This window comes from Theropithecus gelada, chromosome 3, assembly GCF_003255815.1.
Source record: "Theropithecus gelada isolate Dixy chromosome 3, Tgel_1.0, whole genome shotgun sequence".
In the NCBI taxonomy this organism is placed as follows: Eukaryota; Metazoa; Chordata; class Mammalia; order Primates; family Cercopithecidae; genus Theropithecus; species Theropithecus gelada.
Window position 1 is genome coordinate 127,692,608 of NC_037670.1, and position 17,369 is coordinate 127,709,976.

Below are 17,369 nucleotides of genomic sequence, written 5' to 3' on the forward strand. Positions count from 1 at the left end.
GATTTGTTGCTATGGTCCATATGGAGGTGTTTGGTTTTGTGGGCGAGGAGCCCCGCCCCGCCCCCAGCAGGTCGGCGAGGGAAACCGACCCCAAAAAAAAAAAAAAAAAAAAAAAAAAAAAGATGAGATATTTGGGTTTAATTTTCCAGGAGAATGTATTTGAAAATTTTATGGCTTGGCTAAAGTCGAATGGACTTTCAGAGTTGAGTATAGAAAACGATCTTTAACAATGTCCCAGTTTCTGTAGTTCCAGTTTATACGTATATTTTGCACACTCAGGATAGAATCTAGTGGGTTGAATTCATTATTAGTGGCTTAGGTTCCTTACTCTAATCAAGCTTTTTGCTGTGTTAGGTGTACAAAGATAATCAATGCTGATTCGGAGGACCCAAAATACATTATCAATGTAAAGCAGTTTGCCAAGTTTGTGGTGGACCTTAGTGATCAAGTGGCACCTACTGACATTGAAGAAGGGATGAGAGTGGGGTAAGATTTCTATTTACAATAAATACTTTTCTTTCACTAAGGATGCTGTCTCACATTCACATCCTTGGCTTTGTGGTGAATAAATGAACTGAGTTCCTTGGAATACCAAGGGATGATCTAGTAATGTACTATAGTTGAAAATTCTTTCTTCTGCATCTGCTTTCTAACATCCCATCAGCTTCCCTGACTCCCCTACTCCCACGGTTGTTTATTATGAATGGCTTCAAATTTCAGAGTTGAGGTTACCAGTCTATTTATGGTAACAGGGTATAGGTTGGGGGACTACTTGCTTTAGGATAGTTATGATGCCAAGTGTGTTAATGTCTATAGAATACATAACAATTCACTCAGTAAATTAAAAAAAAAAATCTCCCCTCCCCCCTCAAGGGTTTGGTTGCTGTTAGGACAAAGCGTTCTTTTTTAGCCTTGACCTCCTGGGCTCAAGTGATGCTCCAGCCTCAACCTACCCAGTAGCTGGGACTACAGGTGCATCCCACCACACCTGGCTAAGCCAAAGCATTCTTTACCTTACTTTTAACTCTACCTATGTGCGCACTCCACAGGCTATTTTTGTATTTCTCTGTAATTCTTGTTTGCCACATTAGACATATAATTTAGTATCCTCAGGTTTCATGCTCTCTTTATTTCTCTTTATATAACCTTAGGGATTCTGTCTCTCTCTTGTTTTCTTAAATATGGTTTTGGGGATAAAAGACTAAACATAAAATCACTTTGAAAGCTTAAAGAATGTATTAGTGACTGTCTTTTTTACTTCCTTAGTGTGGACAGAAATAAATATCAAATTCACATTCCATTGCCTCCTAAGATTGACCCAACAGTTACCATGATGCAGGTAAGAAACTATGGGAGGGAAAAGGAAGGCTATGTCTTTTTTTTGTTGTTGTTGTTTTTTGAGATGGAGTTTCACTCTTGTCATCTAGGCTGGAGTACAGTCATGCGATCTTGGCCCACTGCAGCCTCTGCCTCCTGGGTTGAAGCGATTCTCCTGCCTCAGCCTCCCGAGTAGCTGGGATTACAGGCGCCCACCACCATGCCTGGCTAATTTTTGTCTTTTTAGTAGAGACGGTGTTTCACCACGTTGGCCAGACTGGTTTCGAACTCATGACCTCAAGTTTTCGGCCTGCCTCAGCCTCCCAAAGTGTTGGGATTCCAGGTGTGAGCCACTGAGCCTGGCAGTATTTTTTGTTTTTTTGTGAGACAGAGTCTCACCTGTCTTTATTTTACTAGTTTGTCTTTCATTCATTAGTGTCATAATAAGTAATACAGCAGGTAGTACCAGGGCACTGGGCAATGTATTCAATTTTTATTAAGATTCTCACTTGTGAGTTTGATTTTTCTTTTAAGGTATTAGGTCTATTCTACTGAATTTGGACAGTATCCAAAAGGCCTGTGACTGTATGTTGTACATTTCTGTCCCTCTCTTAGGTGGAAGAGAAACCTGATGTCACATACAGTGATGTTGGTGGCTGTAAGGAACAGATTGAGAAATTGCGAGAAGTAGTTGAAACCCCATTACTTCATGTAAGTAGCTGAGTGTTGTATTTAAATTTCTTTGTATAAATTTTTGTGTATTGAGCACTAAAATTGCTTGTATATTAGATGGCTTTTACTATTTTCCCTAATGAGAATTTTTTTGAGAGGGTGGAGAGAGGAGGTGTGGAGAGTTGGTAAGTTCTAGGGGAGAGCAAGCAAAAAGGATTGAATGGTCAAGTATATTTAAAAAAGAAAGATCTGCTGTTTACAGTGACAGAGGAGGCTCAGTGTAACCTTTAGCAATATGTTAAATATGTTACAGGCTATTATAGAAGAAACTGGTTCTTCAAAAGACATCGAGAAGAAAGGGGCTTAAGTTGAAGCAGGTTAAACTTGGGAGGATAATGGAAAACTAGGATACTGAATACCAGATAATTGTGTTCCTTAAACACCATAATTTTTTAAAATTAGGAAAATATTTTAAGACTGGATAATAGAAGCGCTTTTTAAAAGCCATTCAGTCTTATGTATTGATATGAGTCCAGTTTAGAACTTATGTCTTAGAATAAGTAAAATTTCTTACTTAGTCCAAGTATGTAGAATGTGGACTTAATAATTTTGATTTAAATATTAAAGTATGGTTTTCAGGATAAAAGACTAAACATAAAAGCACTTTGTTGATGTAGAAGTAGTCTGATTTTTGTTATACAGAAGTGGTAAGTGTGAAAATTGTGTCTCTATCACAGCCAGAGAGGTTTGTAAACCTTGGCATTGAGCCTCCCAAGGGCGTGCTGCTCTTTGGTCCACCCGGTACAGGCAAGACACTCTGTGCGCGGGCGGTTGCTAATCGGACTGATGCATGCTTCATTCGAGTTATTGGATCTGAGCTTGTACAGAAATACGTCGGTGAGGTAAAGTCAATTTATCATAGTCAAAGAATATATAGCCCTGTGAAAGATTTTACAGTATGAATGAAATTAAAAATGGCACTTCTGCATCGAGGGATCCAGACCTGAAATTTCTGTTTTCTTTTTTTGAGACAGTCTCATTGTGTTGCTCAGGCTGGAGTGCAGTGTTGTGATCTCAGCTCACTGCAGCCTCTACCTCTCTGGGCTTAGGCGATCCTCCCATCTCAGCCTCTCAGGTAGCTGAGACCATGGCTACATGCCACCATGCCCAGCTAATTTTTCTATTTTTTGTAGAATGGGGTTTTGCCATGCGGCCCAGGGCTCAAGCGATCCATCTGCGTTGGCCTCCCAGAGTGCTGGGAGTATAGGCATGAGCCACCACACCCGGCCTGAGACCTGAAACTTCTTGATTGTAATTAGTAGTTTAGAAGCTGCCTTTGTGGTCATTTGGAAATAGGCAACCACATAAAATTTTAACCAGTATGCCCCCTCCTTAGAAGGATGACATTTTCTACAGATGTGGCTTTTCTATGGAAATGCCTGGTAAGTGAATTCAAAAGTATACTTTTACTTCAGGGGCAGTGTTTTCAGTCCTAATGAGAAAGTGAGAGCATATGGATGTCTGTATGTTTGTAGACATCCATATACATATATATATATTTAGAGAATGTGTCTAGGGCTATACGTATTGTATCTGAAACCTGTTGATGATTCGTATATTTACAGTAAGAATTAGATACAGAGCTGCATGAGTTGAGGTATCCTTTTATTCCCTAATTAAAACTTACAAGTCAAATTCAGTGATCAGGAATTCCAAGTGATAGATCAGATGCTTTTATTTACTCAAGTTTTACTGATTAAAATGGTTCCTTTATTTAACTATTAATTTGACCTCGTCAGATCCGAAACCTATTGCTATTTAATAGATACAGAATCATGCAAATGACTTAATATTTTAAGGCTAGCAAGATTAATTTGGTGGACTGGGGAGCAAACTTCAGTTTTTTAAAAAAAAGTTTAGGTAGACTGGGCGCGGTGGCTTACACCTGTAATCCCAGCACTTTGGGAGGCAGAGGCGGGCAGATCACCTAAGGTCAGGATTTCAAAACCAGCCTGACCAACGTGGAGAAACCCCATCTCCACTAAAAATAGAAAAAGCTGAGCGTGGTGGCGCATGCCTGTAATCCCAGCTCCTCGGGAGGCTGAGGCACGAGAATCGCTTGAACCCAGAAGGCGAAGGTTGCAGTGAGCCAAGATTGTGCCATTGCACACCAGCCTGGGCAACAAGAGCGAAACTCTGTCTCAAAAAATAAACAATAAAATAAAATAAAAACAGCTGGGCGTGGTGGCTCACACCTGTAATCCCAGCACTTTGGGAGGCTGAGACGGGTAGATTATGAGGTCAGGAGTTCAAGACCAGCCTGGCCAAGATGCTGAAACCCTATCTCTACTAAAAATACAAAAATTATCTGGGCTTGGTAGCACATGCCTGCAATCCCAGCTACCCGGGAGGCTGAGGTAGGAGAATCGCTTGAACCCAGGCAGAGGATGCAGTGAGCTGAGATCGCACCACTGCACTCTAGCCTGGGCGACAGAGGAAGACTCCATCTCAAAAAAAACAAAAAAATAAAAAAAGTTTAGGTAATAATGAGTGAGAATACTGTTAAAAATAAATATTGAAAAGTTTGAAGTGTAACTTTTTATTTACTTTAAAATATTTTAAAATCAATTTTGAATTAATAAATCATTTTTCTTGTTAGGGGGCTCGAATGGTTCGTGAACTCTTTGAAATGGCCAGAACAAAAAAAGCCTGCCTTATCTTCTTTGATGAAATTGATGCTATTGGAGGTGAGAATGATATGTTAAGAGAACTGCTTTAGGATTCGGTTTCATGAAAACTCTAAAGTGATATGTTAATTCTTATACAGAATTTTAACAATAACTCTTCTATGAGCTCTGAAACACTGGCGCCACAGATCTATAAGTAGTAGTGCTAAACTGTAAAGGGAAGAAGAAACATTATATACCATTGCCATTTTTCAGAGCCTTTATTTTTGTGCAGTGGGTTGAATATCCCTTAGCTGAAATGTTTGAGAATTCAGGTATTTTGGCTTTTGGCTTTTGGAGTACTTGCATTATACTGATTGAGTATCCCAAATATGAAAACCTGAAATCTAAAATGCTCCAATGAGTATTGCCTTTGAACATCATGTTGGGGCTCAAGAGTTTCAAATTTTGAAGCATTTTGGATTTTGCATATTTGCAAATATGGGATGCTCAACCTATATGTGATTTCATTCATACAACACCTATTTCCACACTTTAAACAACTCCTAAATTGAGAAGTATCATCTAATGTCATAAGAAAGCACTGGGGCATAATTTAATTGGTGGTGGTTTTTCTTAGTGCACAGGAAATACAGTATTAGCCATGAAATCTAGACAATTTTTTTTTTTTTTAAAAGACACAGTCTCACTCTGTCGGTCAGGCTGGAGTTCGGTGGCGCAACCTTGGTTCACGGCAACCTCTGCCTCCTGGTTCAAGCCATTCTCATGTCTCAGCCTCCCGAGTAGCTGGGATTACAGATACCTGCTACCATGCCTGGCTAATTTTTGTATTTTTAGTAGAGACGTAGTTTCACCATGTTGGCCAGGCTGGTCTCGAACTCCTGAGGACAAGTTGATTTTGACTAATCTCTTAGCCTCAGTTTTCTTATCTTATAAAGGGAATAATTCTTGCCTTGTGTACTTCATGAGGTTTTGAGAGGTTCAAATTAAGTAATAAATGTGGTAGACTTTGAAAACATAAAACTGCCCCATAGGCAGTTTAAAAAATGTTAAGTAAATCTGTGATGAATACTTTTGAAAGCAAAGGTTCACTTTCTAATTAGTTTTGTATAAAGCAGGCTGTTCTTACAGGATTTGCTTCAAAGTGGGATGTGCACTTATTCCGGAGGGCATGATTTGAGCTGAGATTTATGGTACTTTCAGGTCATGCATAGTGCTACTCTGAGTGGACTTGAAGAGCTTATCTTTTGTCTTCTCAGGGGCTCGGTTTGATGATGGTGCTGGAGGTGACAATGAAGTGCAGAGAACAATGTTGGAACTGATCAATCAGCTTGATGGTTTTGATCCTCGAGGCAATATTAAAGTGCTGATGGCCACTAACAGACCTGATACTTTGGATCCAGCACTGATGAGGCCAGGGAGATTGGATAGAAAAATTGAATTTAGCCTGCCCGATCTAGAGGTAAGAAAATCATTTCATTTTAGGAAAGGGATTTTTGAAGTTTTTTCTTCCTGTGATGTTTTTTGCATTTTCATATTTATCAATTCTCTTCATTTTTAGGGTCGGACCCACATATTTAAGATTCACGCTCGTTCAATGAGTGTTGAAAGAGATATCAGATTTGAATTGTTAGCACGACTGTGTCCAAATAGCACTGGTAAGTAGAAAGTTCTTGCTTATATTTGCTGGTCTGTCTGCTCAGGCTGCTTTAATTAAGCCTGTTTATTTTCTTTTTGTTTGAAAGGTGCTGAGATTAGAAGCGTCTGCACAGAAGCTGGTATGTTTGCCATCAGAGCACGGCGAAAAATCGCTACCGAGAAAGATTTCTTGGAAGCTGTAAATAAGGTCATTAAGTCTTATGCCAAATTCAGTGCTACTCCTCGTTACATGACATACAACTGAACCCTGAAGGCTTTCAGGTGAAAACTTTAGATTGGAATCCTAACCTTACATAGACTTGTTAATAACCACTTCATAAACAAATAAATGGCTTCAAAATTGTATGTTTCCATATCTCTTCTTATAATAAAAGGTGATCGCTAATGTTATTAGACAGAAAAGCTTGTTAGAATATATTTTGACTGTTTTTTGACCCACTCCCATTTAAGGGTTTCACAGCAAACAAAGTGCTTGCTTAGATGGCTTATATCCTGGGCATATGCTGGCTGGGTGCTCTACATAGAAATTCTCATTGTATCCTCCCATCTGTCCATTGAGGAAGATTATCAAATGGATCTTCATCTAATGGATTCATAAACTTTCTTACTTACTTGTAGTGGCAAAGCTGGGTTTCTGGTCCAAGTTTGTCGGCTCCATTACCTATGCTCCTATTATCCTCTTCTGTCCCGCATCAAAGTAGCTCACTTAGGCTTATGACCACATGCATTATGATAGTTTCCCACCACCATGTTGAATAATAAAAGCTTTGGCCAAATCTTTTTTAAAGTAAGAGAAACATTGGATGTATATGTTTTACATTGCAATTTGATTTCAAATTAATCAGGAAGAATTAGTGATTTTAATGAGCAGTAAAGTAATACAATAAAGCAGAAAGAAAAATGTTCAGCCAGAGGTGAAAGAGTAGTAAAAAAGACAAAAAAAAAAAAAAAAAAAAATGTGTGTACATATGATCTAATTTAGAAAATCCGGAATTGGCTTCATACAGAAAAGTGATTACTTTCATTTTACAAATTAGTTTAAAATTTTGGTAAAATGTCTGTTAGGCTTCTGGTCTACAGTGAGGTATTTTAAAAATAAAGGTTATATTAGAATCCTCAACAGATCTTTTTAAAATTATCTCCTGTGTAACCACCACCAAATCCTATCTTCTACCACAGTTACCCCTTCCCCCAATGCCAAGACCAAAGCACAATAATGAGTATTTTTATTGAAGTTCGATTTTCATAAATAAGTTGCAAAATAAAGTTGGACACATTTTAAATTTACAATAGAAAAAGTTGACAACGTAGAAAATGCTGTGTTGCACTGAAATATGGAAAATTATGAAAGTTTTCAAGAAATTAAAGCCCTTTATAAAATCCAACCAACATTCTTGATTTTTCATTTTTATGAACTTTATCAGAAAAATTCATCTTTTTAAACCCTGCTCTAGTCTTTCTTGAGGAATTAAATAGACCAAACTATTTTCAGGTTATGCTTACAATAAAATACACTCAAGAAAATGACTGAAGATGTATGTTTTTGAATGTTTTGATTAAATAAATGTATGCATTTAGAACACACTCTCAAGTCTTTCCACTTTGTCATGGCCACATGCTCATATATACCAATTAAAGACAACTCAAATTAGATAGTGTTGAGCACACTCTGTTCTAACGATACAGAGTGACTATTGTGATAATTAATTTAGGTCCATAAGGAAAATCTAATTGGCTACACATCAAATATAAAATCAACTATTTGAAAAATTTGGGTGTTTCTGTCAAGGCATATTTATGCAGGTAGCATCAACATTGTCTAGGTCAGCATGTTTGTACCCTACTTAAAAAGATGAAAGACATTTACCAATAACTTCTTCCACCTAAAATAGATGTGTCTATATACATGTGTGTAGATGCACACACACATATATATATATGTGTCAGGGTGCTAAGTTAGAATACAAAGGATTTATGACTTTAGAAATATATATTGTAGAATCCCGTTTAAAAACTTAACATTAAAATGTGATTAGGTTTATTAAAAAACTCAATTTTCATGATGCTTCTGAGGTTTATTTGTTAGGTAAAGTGAAATGCAATATACCAGTACAATGAAAAGCCTGGTACACCTTTCTCAAAGGCCAGGTGGAGTTGTAAGATGCTCAAACTTGATAAAATCCAAGTCACTAAGCAGGCACGTTACCTGGTGTGGGGCTAGCTTTTACCATTGTGTTGTTGGGATTGGAGGGGCTTCAAAACCATTGCCTGCATTTTGGTTTGAAGAATTCCATAATACTTTCACAGTTCTCAAACTTTTATGAGCATTCAGAACAGTAAGAATCCAAACATCCTGAATCCTAAAGGCACTCCTGAAGGGTGAGGTGCACTAAAAAGGACCAATAGCATTTTTTGCACTCAGTAAAGCATACAGGCTCACACCGAGGAAGTTCTGTTTGATTTTAGAATTTAAATTGATTTACTATCTTTAAAGGGGCAGACATAATAGAGCCTTCCCCACCACATACTCTTCCCTCCCTCATCCCCACACAAGGGCACACCCCCACCCCCCAACACACACAAAAACACACCCACCCACCCCAGGACAGATTCACTGGGTTTGCTACCCTCTTTTCTTCATCTACACAAGAGAGCAGACTCATTTTCTCAAAAAGTGTACGCTCAGAGGCTGGTACTGTCTTTCTCTGCTAAACAGGTAAGGACACAGGATCAAACCACACGGAGTGGATGTTTTAGATGTTTCCTGCGAACTACAAAATGAGCTATTCCAGGGCTTGAAGAGGATCCATACCCTTAACAGTTTCTTGGGTTCCACTGCAGATGAGATTGGCAATTGGGATCCCATTATCAGCTGCCATATACTTATACAGAGTCAGTGTCTAAGACATAGATTGGAATTTCCTGGGCTCTGTTTCACAAACGTTTTCAAACATATTCCATTGATTCATGAGACAGAGATCAACCACTGTCATACCGCACAGGATTTGAGAAGGTCAAAGGACTTTTCTTTACGGGACCTTCTTCAAAACAGTGCTTTCCCATATATTGCCATAAAATAAGGCTAGTCCTTAGATTATGTAGATTATACCCATTTTGATAGGACCATATGAACCTGAATTTGAATCAGGGTGGAAAAACATAGAAGATACAGTAGCAGCTATTAAGGCCCAGAAAGAACAGGTGGGCTTACACATTATTTCCTTGAAAGGCAGAGATAAGCCTGTAAGACAAAAAAGGTCAGGAAATTTTCACTGTACGAAGTAATTCTAAGTAAAACATTCTGACATATTTACATACGGATGAAATGTATTTTGAAATGCACTCGTTCTCAGATGCTAAGGAAAATGATAAAACAAAAATATATTTCCCTCCTTAAGACTTGGTGCTTTTAATATACATAACAATTCTATTCAAAACAGTTTAAAAGTTTAACAGTAAAGCTAAATACAAATGTGTAACAGACAAATACCTTTTTTTGTACACTACTTTCTTTTCTTTTTTTTTTTTTTTTTTAGATGGAATCTCGCTCTTGTTGCCCAGGCTGGAGTGCAGTGGCACGATCTCTGCTCACTGCAAGCTCCACCTCCTGGGTTCATGCCATTCTCCCGCCTCAGTCTCTCGAGTAGCTGGGACTACAGGCACCCGCCACCACACCCGGCTAATTTTTTTGTATTTTTAGTAGAGACGGGGTTTCACCGTGTTAGTCAGGATGGTCTCGATCTCCTGACCTCATGATCCGCCCGCCTCGGCCTCCCAAAGTGCTGGATTACAGGTGTGAGCCACCACGCCCAGCCTGTACACTACTTTCAATCTATCAAGCATGGTATCTGCTGGTGCTAAAGAATGTGCAATGAATTTTTTTTTTTTTTTTTTTGAGACAGAGCCTGGCTCTGACACCCAGGCTGGAGTGCAGTGGCGTGATCTCAGCTCACTGCAACCTCCGCCTCCCAGGTTCAAGCCATTCTCCTGCCTCAGCTTCCCGAGTAGCTGGGACTACAGGTGTGCACCACCATGCCTAGCTCACTTTTGTATTTTTTAATAGAGACAGGGTTTCACCATGATGGCCAGGCTGGTCTCAAACTCCTGACCTCGTGATCTGCCCGCCTCGACCTCCCAAAGTATTGGGATTACAGGTGTGAGCCACTGCGCCCGGCCAAAGTATTTTAACATAGTTTAAAATCCTTAAATTCTACTTAAATGGCTGAAATGATATGGGCTCTTTTACAAAAGTTTCTAGTGTAAGCTGAAGTTCTACAACTACATGCTCTTTCAGAAGGCAGTCTGTATCAGAATGCAGATGTATCTGATCTCATGTGAGGATTGCAAAGGAAATAACTAAGCAAATCTAAATTCCACTCTAGAATTAGCTAAAGTTTTGATTAAAAGGAGGAGTTTATTTTGAATTAAATTAGTAAAGACAGTGAGAAACCTGATAGGAGTTAACATGAACACATACACAGGGTTTGGTTGCAAGTAGGCCATGCTAACAATTCCACTGGGATCTGACTACTTTCTCTTGGTAGTATCTTATTCATGAAAACTATAACAAGATGTCAATAAGACAACATATTAAAGAAAAAACAAACTCACTATCAGCAGGAACTCTTAGCAGAGGAGGCTTTAGACAGGTTGGCTAATACCTATGCTTTGATTTATAGTGAGCTGATAGTTACAAACAACTGAAAGTGACAAATTGGTTTAAAGGTATCCTCCAACCTTTGACATTCCTTGTTTCTGTGGAATGAGTATGATGAGCGTTATGCTTATTCCTAGGCTGAACATTGAGTTTGATGTGTAATGAACTGATAGTTGTTATGAACTTCTAAGGAAGATTTAAGTTACACCTGGGGGTTAGTTTTCTTAAAAACATGGTCTTTAATGCTACTTCATGCTTAGCAACAATAACAAAGCTTTTAAGGACTTATACTGGCCACAGTCATGACACTTTGAGCATCAAAAAGAACATAATGGATTGAAACCCATTAAAACTTTCAAAATTCACAAGACCACCATCACACCAGAAAAGGGAAATCTAAAAAAACCCCACTAATTTGTCACCATCTAATAAACCAGTTATTTACTTTGAAGTTCATAATTAAATGAAAATAATAAAGCATTCAACCTGCCCTGCTAGTAGAACTATAGGTGGGTAAGGATGACCAATAGCTCAAGTGGAGAAGGGAAAGCTATAGTTCACATAGAACGATCAACTAATAAACACAGAAGAAATGAAAGAACTAGACAACCTACTCACAAACCTTAATAAAGTTAATGATTTAGCAAAGAATTACCACCCAATGTTAAAACTCTTGGTAAATGGCTAGTGGGGGACTGGACATTCATTCAATGCCAAAGGAATACCACACAGCTAAGTCTGTAGTCACAAAGGGGAAAATCTAACTGGAGGATCAGACTCATGCTGATCCACTCATCTAGCTTAGATCACTAGATTAGTTAATGGTACATCGATTAGATATTACGTGTTTTCTGAAGTGATGCGATATGAAGCATGTATCTTATCTAAGATATAATCTAGCACAAAATGCTCTAATTTGAATCTATAAAGGCTTTAGATATAACTTTCAGATTGCAGGTAGTAAAGGCAATATAAAAATAAGTTAAACAACACCATGAAAAAGCATCTAGGCAAATTCACAAGACAGGATTCTATAGGACAGCTGCCCCAGTCTCTTTAACAAGTCAATGTCATAAAAAAGGAACCGTGCTACATTAAAATAGACGTAAGGGACTTTAAAGGACATGACCAGTTGCAATGTAAGGTCATAGAATGAATATCAGTTTGCACAAACCAACTGCAAATTTGGGGACAATTGGGGAAATTTAAATATGGTCTAAGGCAAAAAAATGTGCTGGAATGAGAAAGTGGAGATTGTTGATTAAAGAAAAATCGGTTATAAAACACTATAGATATGGTCTTACTTTGGTTAAAAATGTAAATGTATATGCATGGAAAAAGATCTGGAAGGACATTAAGATGTTAACAGTGGTAATCTCTGGTGGAAATACAATGTTTTATCTTCTTATTTTTGCTTGTCTATTTTTTCAAAAATGTCCTCAATGCATTTATATTGCTTCTATAATAAATAAAAGGTTATTTTAAAACAAGAACTTCTAGAAAATTGCAGTTTCTTTCTTCTGTTACATAACTAATTATAGACAGTCTGTAGACCAACAAGTACAAAAACAAAGAACCACTAATTATCTGGCGACAGCATATCCTATTCATAGGTTAAAAGTACTTAACTGAAATAAATTTTTCAGTGCTTAGCTTACAAAGATAATACTAAAATGTAGCAGAAATGCCTCTCCATAATAAATGCAGGCAACAGGCCAATTTATCTTTGAAATATTCAATTAAAAAAACACAAGTACGATACATCTTGCTAGGCGTCATTCACCCTCCAAATCAAGCCTCGACTACTAGTATTTACCCTTAGGAAAAAAAAAAATCTAGTGTCTAGTATTTAAAACGTGTAAATTATGAACTTCACGAGAGGCTTATAACCCCATCCTAGGGTGAGGTCCTCATCTATGCCTCAGGAGTGGCAGGAGTGGCATTGGGCTCCAAGTCCTCCTGGGGAGGGGCAGCCAAGGCTTCCTGTTCAGCAAGTGCCTCTCTACGTTGGCTGCCTAAAACCGCATCATGAATGCTGTGGAACAGCAGCTCCCATAGGGCAGGATTTTCAAAAAATCTATTCCGAGTGAGGTCATTCACAACTTGTGCTATTAAAAGAAGAAAAGAAAATTAGTCCACACTCTGGGTATCAGTCTTCAACAATTAAAAAAAGGTAACACTTCCATATAGTGCTTTTTTTTTGTTACTGCTTTTTTTTTTTTTTTTTTTTTTTTTTGAGACAGAGTCTCACTCTGTTACCCAGGCTGGAGTGCAGTGGCGTAATCTCAGCTCACTGCAACCTCCACCTCCTGGGTTCAAGCACATATAGTTTAAATGTTAAAATGCTATAGGAAAAGTTTCACTCCAATTCCTGTCTCCACCCATCATACCCACAATCCCAGGAAACTACTTTCTGGTGTGTTCTTCCAGGATTTCTCTATGTAAATACAAATAAATGCGTATTATTTATTTCTCACTTTTCTTATCCCCAAAACAGCATATTTTATATATTTGGGGATAAGAAAAATGGGAAATATATATATATAAAAACACATACACATATATAAATATAAACATATATAAATATACACATACATACACACACATATATATATACACACACACATATATAAAAAGCTGTTTTGGGGATAAGAAAAGTGGGAAATAAAAATATATATATTAATGTTATAAATATCACATATATATCTAATTCTGAACCCTTTTTGCTTAATTTTTTATCACTACATCATATTCTATTGTATAGATGTACCCAGTTTATTTAACTAGTCCCTTTTGTTTGGTACTTGAGTTTTTTCTTTTGTTTTATAACAATGCTGTGATGATCAACAACATACATGTGTCACTTTGAACATATGCAGCATGTTGCTGGATTTTCTGTGTCGAAAGGTAAATGCACTTATAATTTTGAAAGCTAGTATCAGTCTGCCCTCCATAGGGGCTGTTGCATTTTGTGCTACCATCAGTAAAGTCTGAGAAAGCCCGTTTTCCCACCATATGCCTATGGAGCATGTTGTCATTTATTTTTGATTTTTGGTAATCCTACAGGTGAAAACTGGCATCTTTATGCAGATTTCATTTTCAAACACTTTTTCTATTATTAATTTTTTTTTTCTTTTAAATAAAGATGGGCTCTCACTATGTTGCTCAGGCTGGTCTTGAACTCCTCCTACCTTGGCCTCCCAAAGTGTTGGGATTATAGGCGTGACCACCACACCCAGCCTCAGGCACTGTTTTACTTTTTTTGTTTTTCCTTTTTATGAGACAGCGTCTTACTCCTCACCCAGGCTGGAGGGCAGTGACGTGATCTTGGCTCACTGCAACCTCCGCCTCCCAGGTTCAAGTGATTCTCCTGCCTCAGTCTTCCAAGTAGCTGGGACTAAAGGCATGTGCCACCAAGCCGGGCTAATAGTTTGTATTTTTAGTAGAGACGGGGTTTCACCATATTAGCCAGGATGGTCTAGATCTTCTGACCTCAGGTGATCCACCCGCCTCAGCCTCCCAAAGTGCCGGGATTACAGGTGTGAGCCACCATGCCTGGCTCCTTTTTTAAAAATTCTTTTTCTTTCTTTTTTTTGGAAACAAGTTCTCATTCCTTTGCCCAGGCTGGAGTGTAGTGGCGTGATGTTGGCTCACTGCAACTTCTGCCTCCCAGACTCAAGACACCCTCCCACCTCAGCCTCCCGAGTAGCTGGGATTACAGGCATGCACCACCATGTCTGGCTAATTTTTGTATTTTTAGTAGATGGGGTTTCGCCATGTTGCCTAGGCTGGTCTTGAACTCCTAGGCTCAGGCAATCTACCTGCCTTGGCCTCCCAAAATGCTGGTATTACAGGTGTGAGCCACCACACCCGGCCTCAAGCACTGTTTTAACCAAAACGTAATATAAAACAAAAATAGCAGGCAAAGTATTCCCAAACCATTGGACAGAGAAACAAGCAACCTGAATGATTATATGTAACTGTTTATGGCAGTCATTAGATAATTGTTACTGTAGTAATGTATATATTATAATTACTATATTTATAGCAGCCATTAATATTATATTAAACTATGGCTTCTTGGCTCCTTTCCTCCAACTCCAGTTCAGGAGGTTGTCACAAGTAACTTGTAATGCCTCCATGTGGCTAATTTCAAAGCTGGCCTTAGAGTGATTTTTCAGAGGAATAATTTTCATTTTTATAAAATAATTAAAATTCAGGACATTTCCAAGTGCAATTGTTTAAATAAGAGAAACAAAACTGAAATATTAAGCTTCACCCCATCTTAGAGGTATACTCACCACTGCATCCTGCTAAGTATACATATATACCAACGTCTCCATATTCTTTTACAATCTGTAATAATGTTGAAATAAAGTTTAGTTTCTCTTTACTCTGTGCCAGATGAAAGTCTCTTTTTACCATTGTTTTTCAGTGATAGAAGACACTCTAATTCATTCACTTGAGCTGCTTTGCTTCAATAATGATGTATTTTGAGCTAATCAATTAAAAATAATTTTGTATTTCTTTTGCTTTTTATGTGGGCAGTGATAATAAGGGTAGCAAAAATACTGTTAAATTTTACTTAAGTATAATAAAACTATTATATTAACTTAAAAATATTATAATTTTAAAATTATAAACAATTTTTTTTAAGAGACAGCATCTCACTATTTTACTCATGCTGGTCTTGAACTCCTGAGCTCAGCAATCCTCCTGCTTCAGCCTCCTGAGTAGCCCAGCATATTACAGCAATGTTTTCTAAAACGAATATTCTTGTAGCAATAGATATTAAAATATTTACAGATGATGTTATGACTGGGATGTGTTTCAAAATAAAAGAAGAGAAAGTGGATATCAGCTATAAAGGAAACCAGATTGACCATAAGTTGATAATTGTTGAAGCTGAGTGATAGTTCATGGGGGGTCAATATACTAAAATCTTTACTTCTATATATTTTTGAAATTTTCCATAATCAAAAGGTGATAAACAGCAACAGAAGAGAATTTTAAGAGTTGAGAAGAAAGCCTAGTCCACCTCCCTGATTTTGCTGATAGTATGACATTGGACATAGAGGTGTTAAATGACTTGTTCAAGAGGATGCTTACCCCTGCCAGAGTTTTCACTCCAACAGAATCAATAAAATTGACTTGAGTGAAATCCAAAATGACAGTGTGGATGTTATCCCCTGGGGGCATAAATCTTTGCATTTCCTCAGGAAATGTGCTTTTGATCACTATTGGGGGATATTTTACTTCACCATCCTCTTCTTCCGGCTTGGTAGCATCTTCTCCATCTACTTCTGCATCCTGTGTCAAAAATTAAACCAAATCAGAATTCTATGAACAACTCACATTTCTGGTTGTGAGAAAGATTTATAATGGAAAATCTATCCTTGTATTCTTAAGCTACTGACTCTACCAGACCCCTTGTAAAATATTTGTCATATTCCAGCCTTGTAACTGAACAAAAAAAGGATGTATGTATAACTTTCCATTTTAACTCAATTTATTTTCTCTTTTTCCTTCTCCTCTTTTTTTTTCTTGTCCAACAAAATCCACTCTCCTCAGTTATCTATCCATTTGCCGCTAACTTCTAAAATAGTTCCATTAACTTTAGTACGACGGCTCACACATTAGCATGCCTGAACAGCAAAAGCCAGCCTTTGAGCTTTTAAAACTATCAGCTGAATCAATCTACGACAAAGTGCTAATGGTAAAATCTGTTAAAGTACTGCCTAATTTTTATTTTTTCAAATGATGTTTCCTTACTTTTTTCAGAAACATCCTCATAACTGACCTTATCAGGTGCCTATAAAATATAGAGGATACTTAGGTGGTTTCTAAACCTTCCTCTTTTAGTAACTTCATACTGTGTTTAAACTTCAGTCATGAGTAAAGATGGAGGTCACTGAAGAACAAGACAGAAGGGAATATTTCAATGAAAAGACCACTCACCGCTTTGACAACAGTCGCGTTGGCCATATTTGCATTTCCGACTTCCTTAGCATACTTCCGCATGGCCTTTCTCCTTGCTCCCATGATGACTGCTGGGTTCACTCCAGTCTTTACAGAAGAGCAACATAAGCAAAATCACTTCATGGCGCTCAGAGACCCACCCCAATGCCACTCCCTTTCAAATCTCCCCATTTAACTGCTTTCTGTGTCAGGTTATCACCCCAACCCTTGCACTGCTTTTCCCTCAGAGGCATTAGTAGCCTTTCTTATTCTCAGTCTTTATTCAAGACAACCAGAAGCTAAAGTATTGAAGATAATTTTTAGAGCAGTCTTTATCAGGCTCAGATCTGTCAGGTTGTTATATTTAAGACACTCTGTGGGTTGATAGGGAGGTTTTCCTATATACTGGGTGGTGTAGG

General features: G+C 37.9%; 2 protein-coding genes across 6 annotated transcripts in view; one reads left to right on the top strand and one right to left on the bottom strand.

The window, feature by feature from the left end:
* Positions 1-7,919, top strand: part of PSMC2 (proteasome 26S subunit, ATPase 2) — a 26,693-nt gene extending 18,774 nt beyond the window's left edge. Inside the window, exons 6-13 of the mRNA XM_025379644.1 lie at positions 355-486; positions 1,267-1,339; positions 1,933-2,028; positions 2,727-2,891; positions 4,649-4,736; positions 5,936-6,138; positions 6,238-6,334; positions 6,422-7,919. Of these exons, the coding sequence (XP_025235429.1) occupies positions 355-486; positions 1,267-1,339; positions 1,933-2,028; positions 2,727-2,891; positions 4,649-4,736; positions 5,936-6,138; positions 6,238-6,334; positions 6,422-6,579 (1,012 nt within the window). The 3' untranslated portion in view covers positions 6,580-7,919. The remainder of the gene's footprint in view (positions 1-354; positions 487-1,266; positions 1,340-1,932; positions 2,029-2,726; positions 2,892-4,648; positions 4,737-5,935; positions 6,139-6,237; positions 6,335-6,421) is intronic.
* Positions 1-17,369, bottom strand: part of SLC26A5 (solute carrier family 26 member 5) — a 92,133-nt gene that overhangs the window by 10,654 nt on the left and 64,110 nt on the right. For 3 of the 5 annotated variants that reach the window (XR_003118593.1, XM_025379638.1, XM_025379637.1), the window contains 3 exons: positions 16,951-17,058; positions 16,102-16,302; positions 15,294-15,348 (listed from right to left, as the gene is read on the bottom strand). Coding sequence is in view for 4 of the 5 variants with exons in the window: in XM_025379638.1 (XP_025235423.1) it covers positions 15,294-15,348; positions 16,102-16,302; positions 16,951-17,058 (364 nt within the window). In the remaining variant the exon portion in view is untranslated. Of the gene's footprint in view, positions 1-12,711; positions 13,101-15,293; positions 15,349-16,101; positions 16,303-16,950; positions 17,059-17,369 lie in introns of those variants that run through there. The other 2 variants (XM_025379636.1, XM_025379635.1) reach the window with 1 other exon arrangement.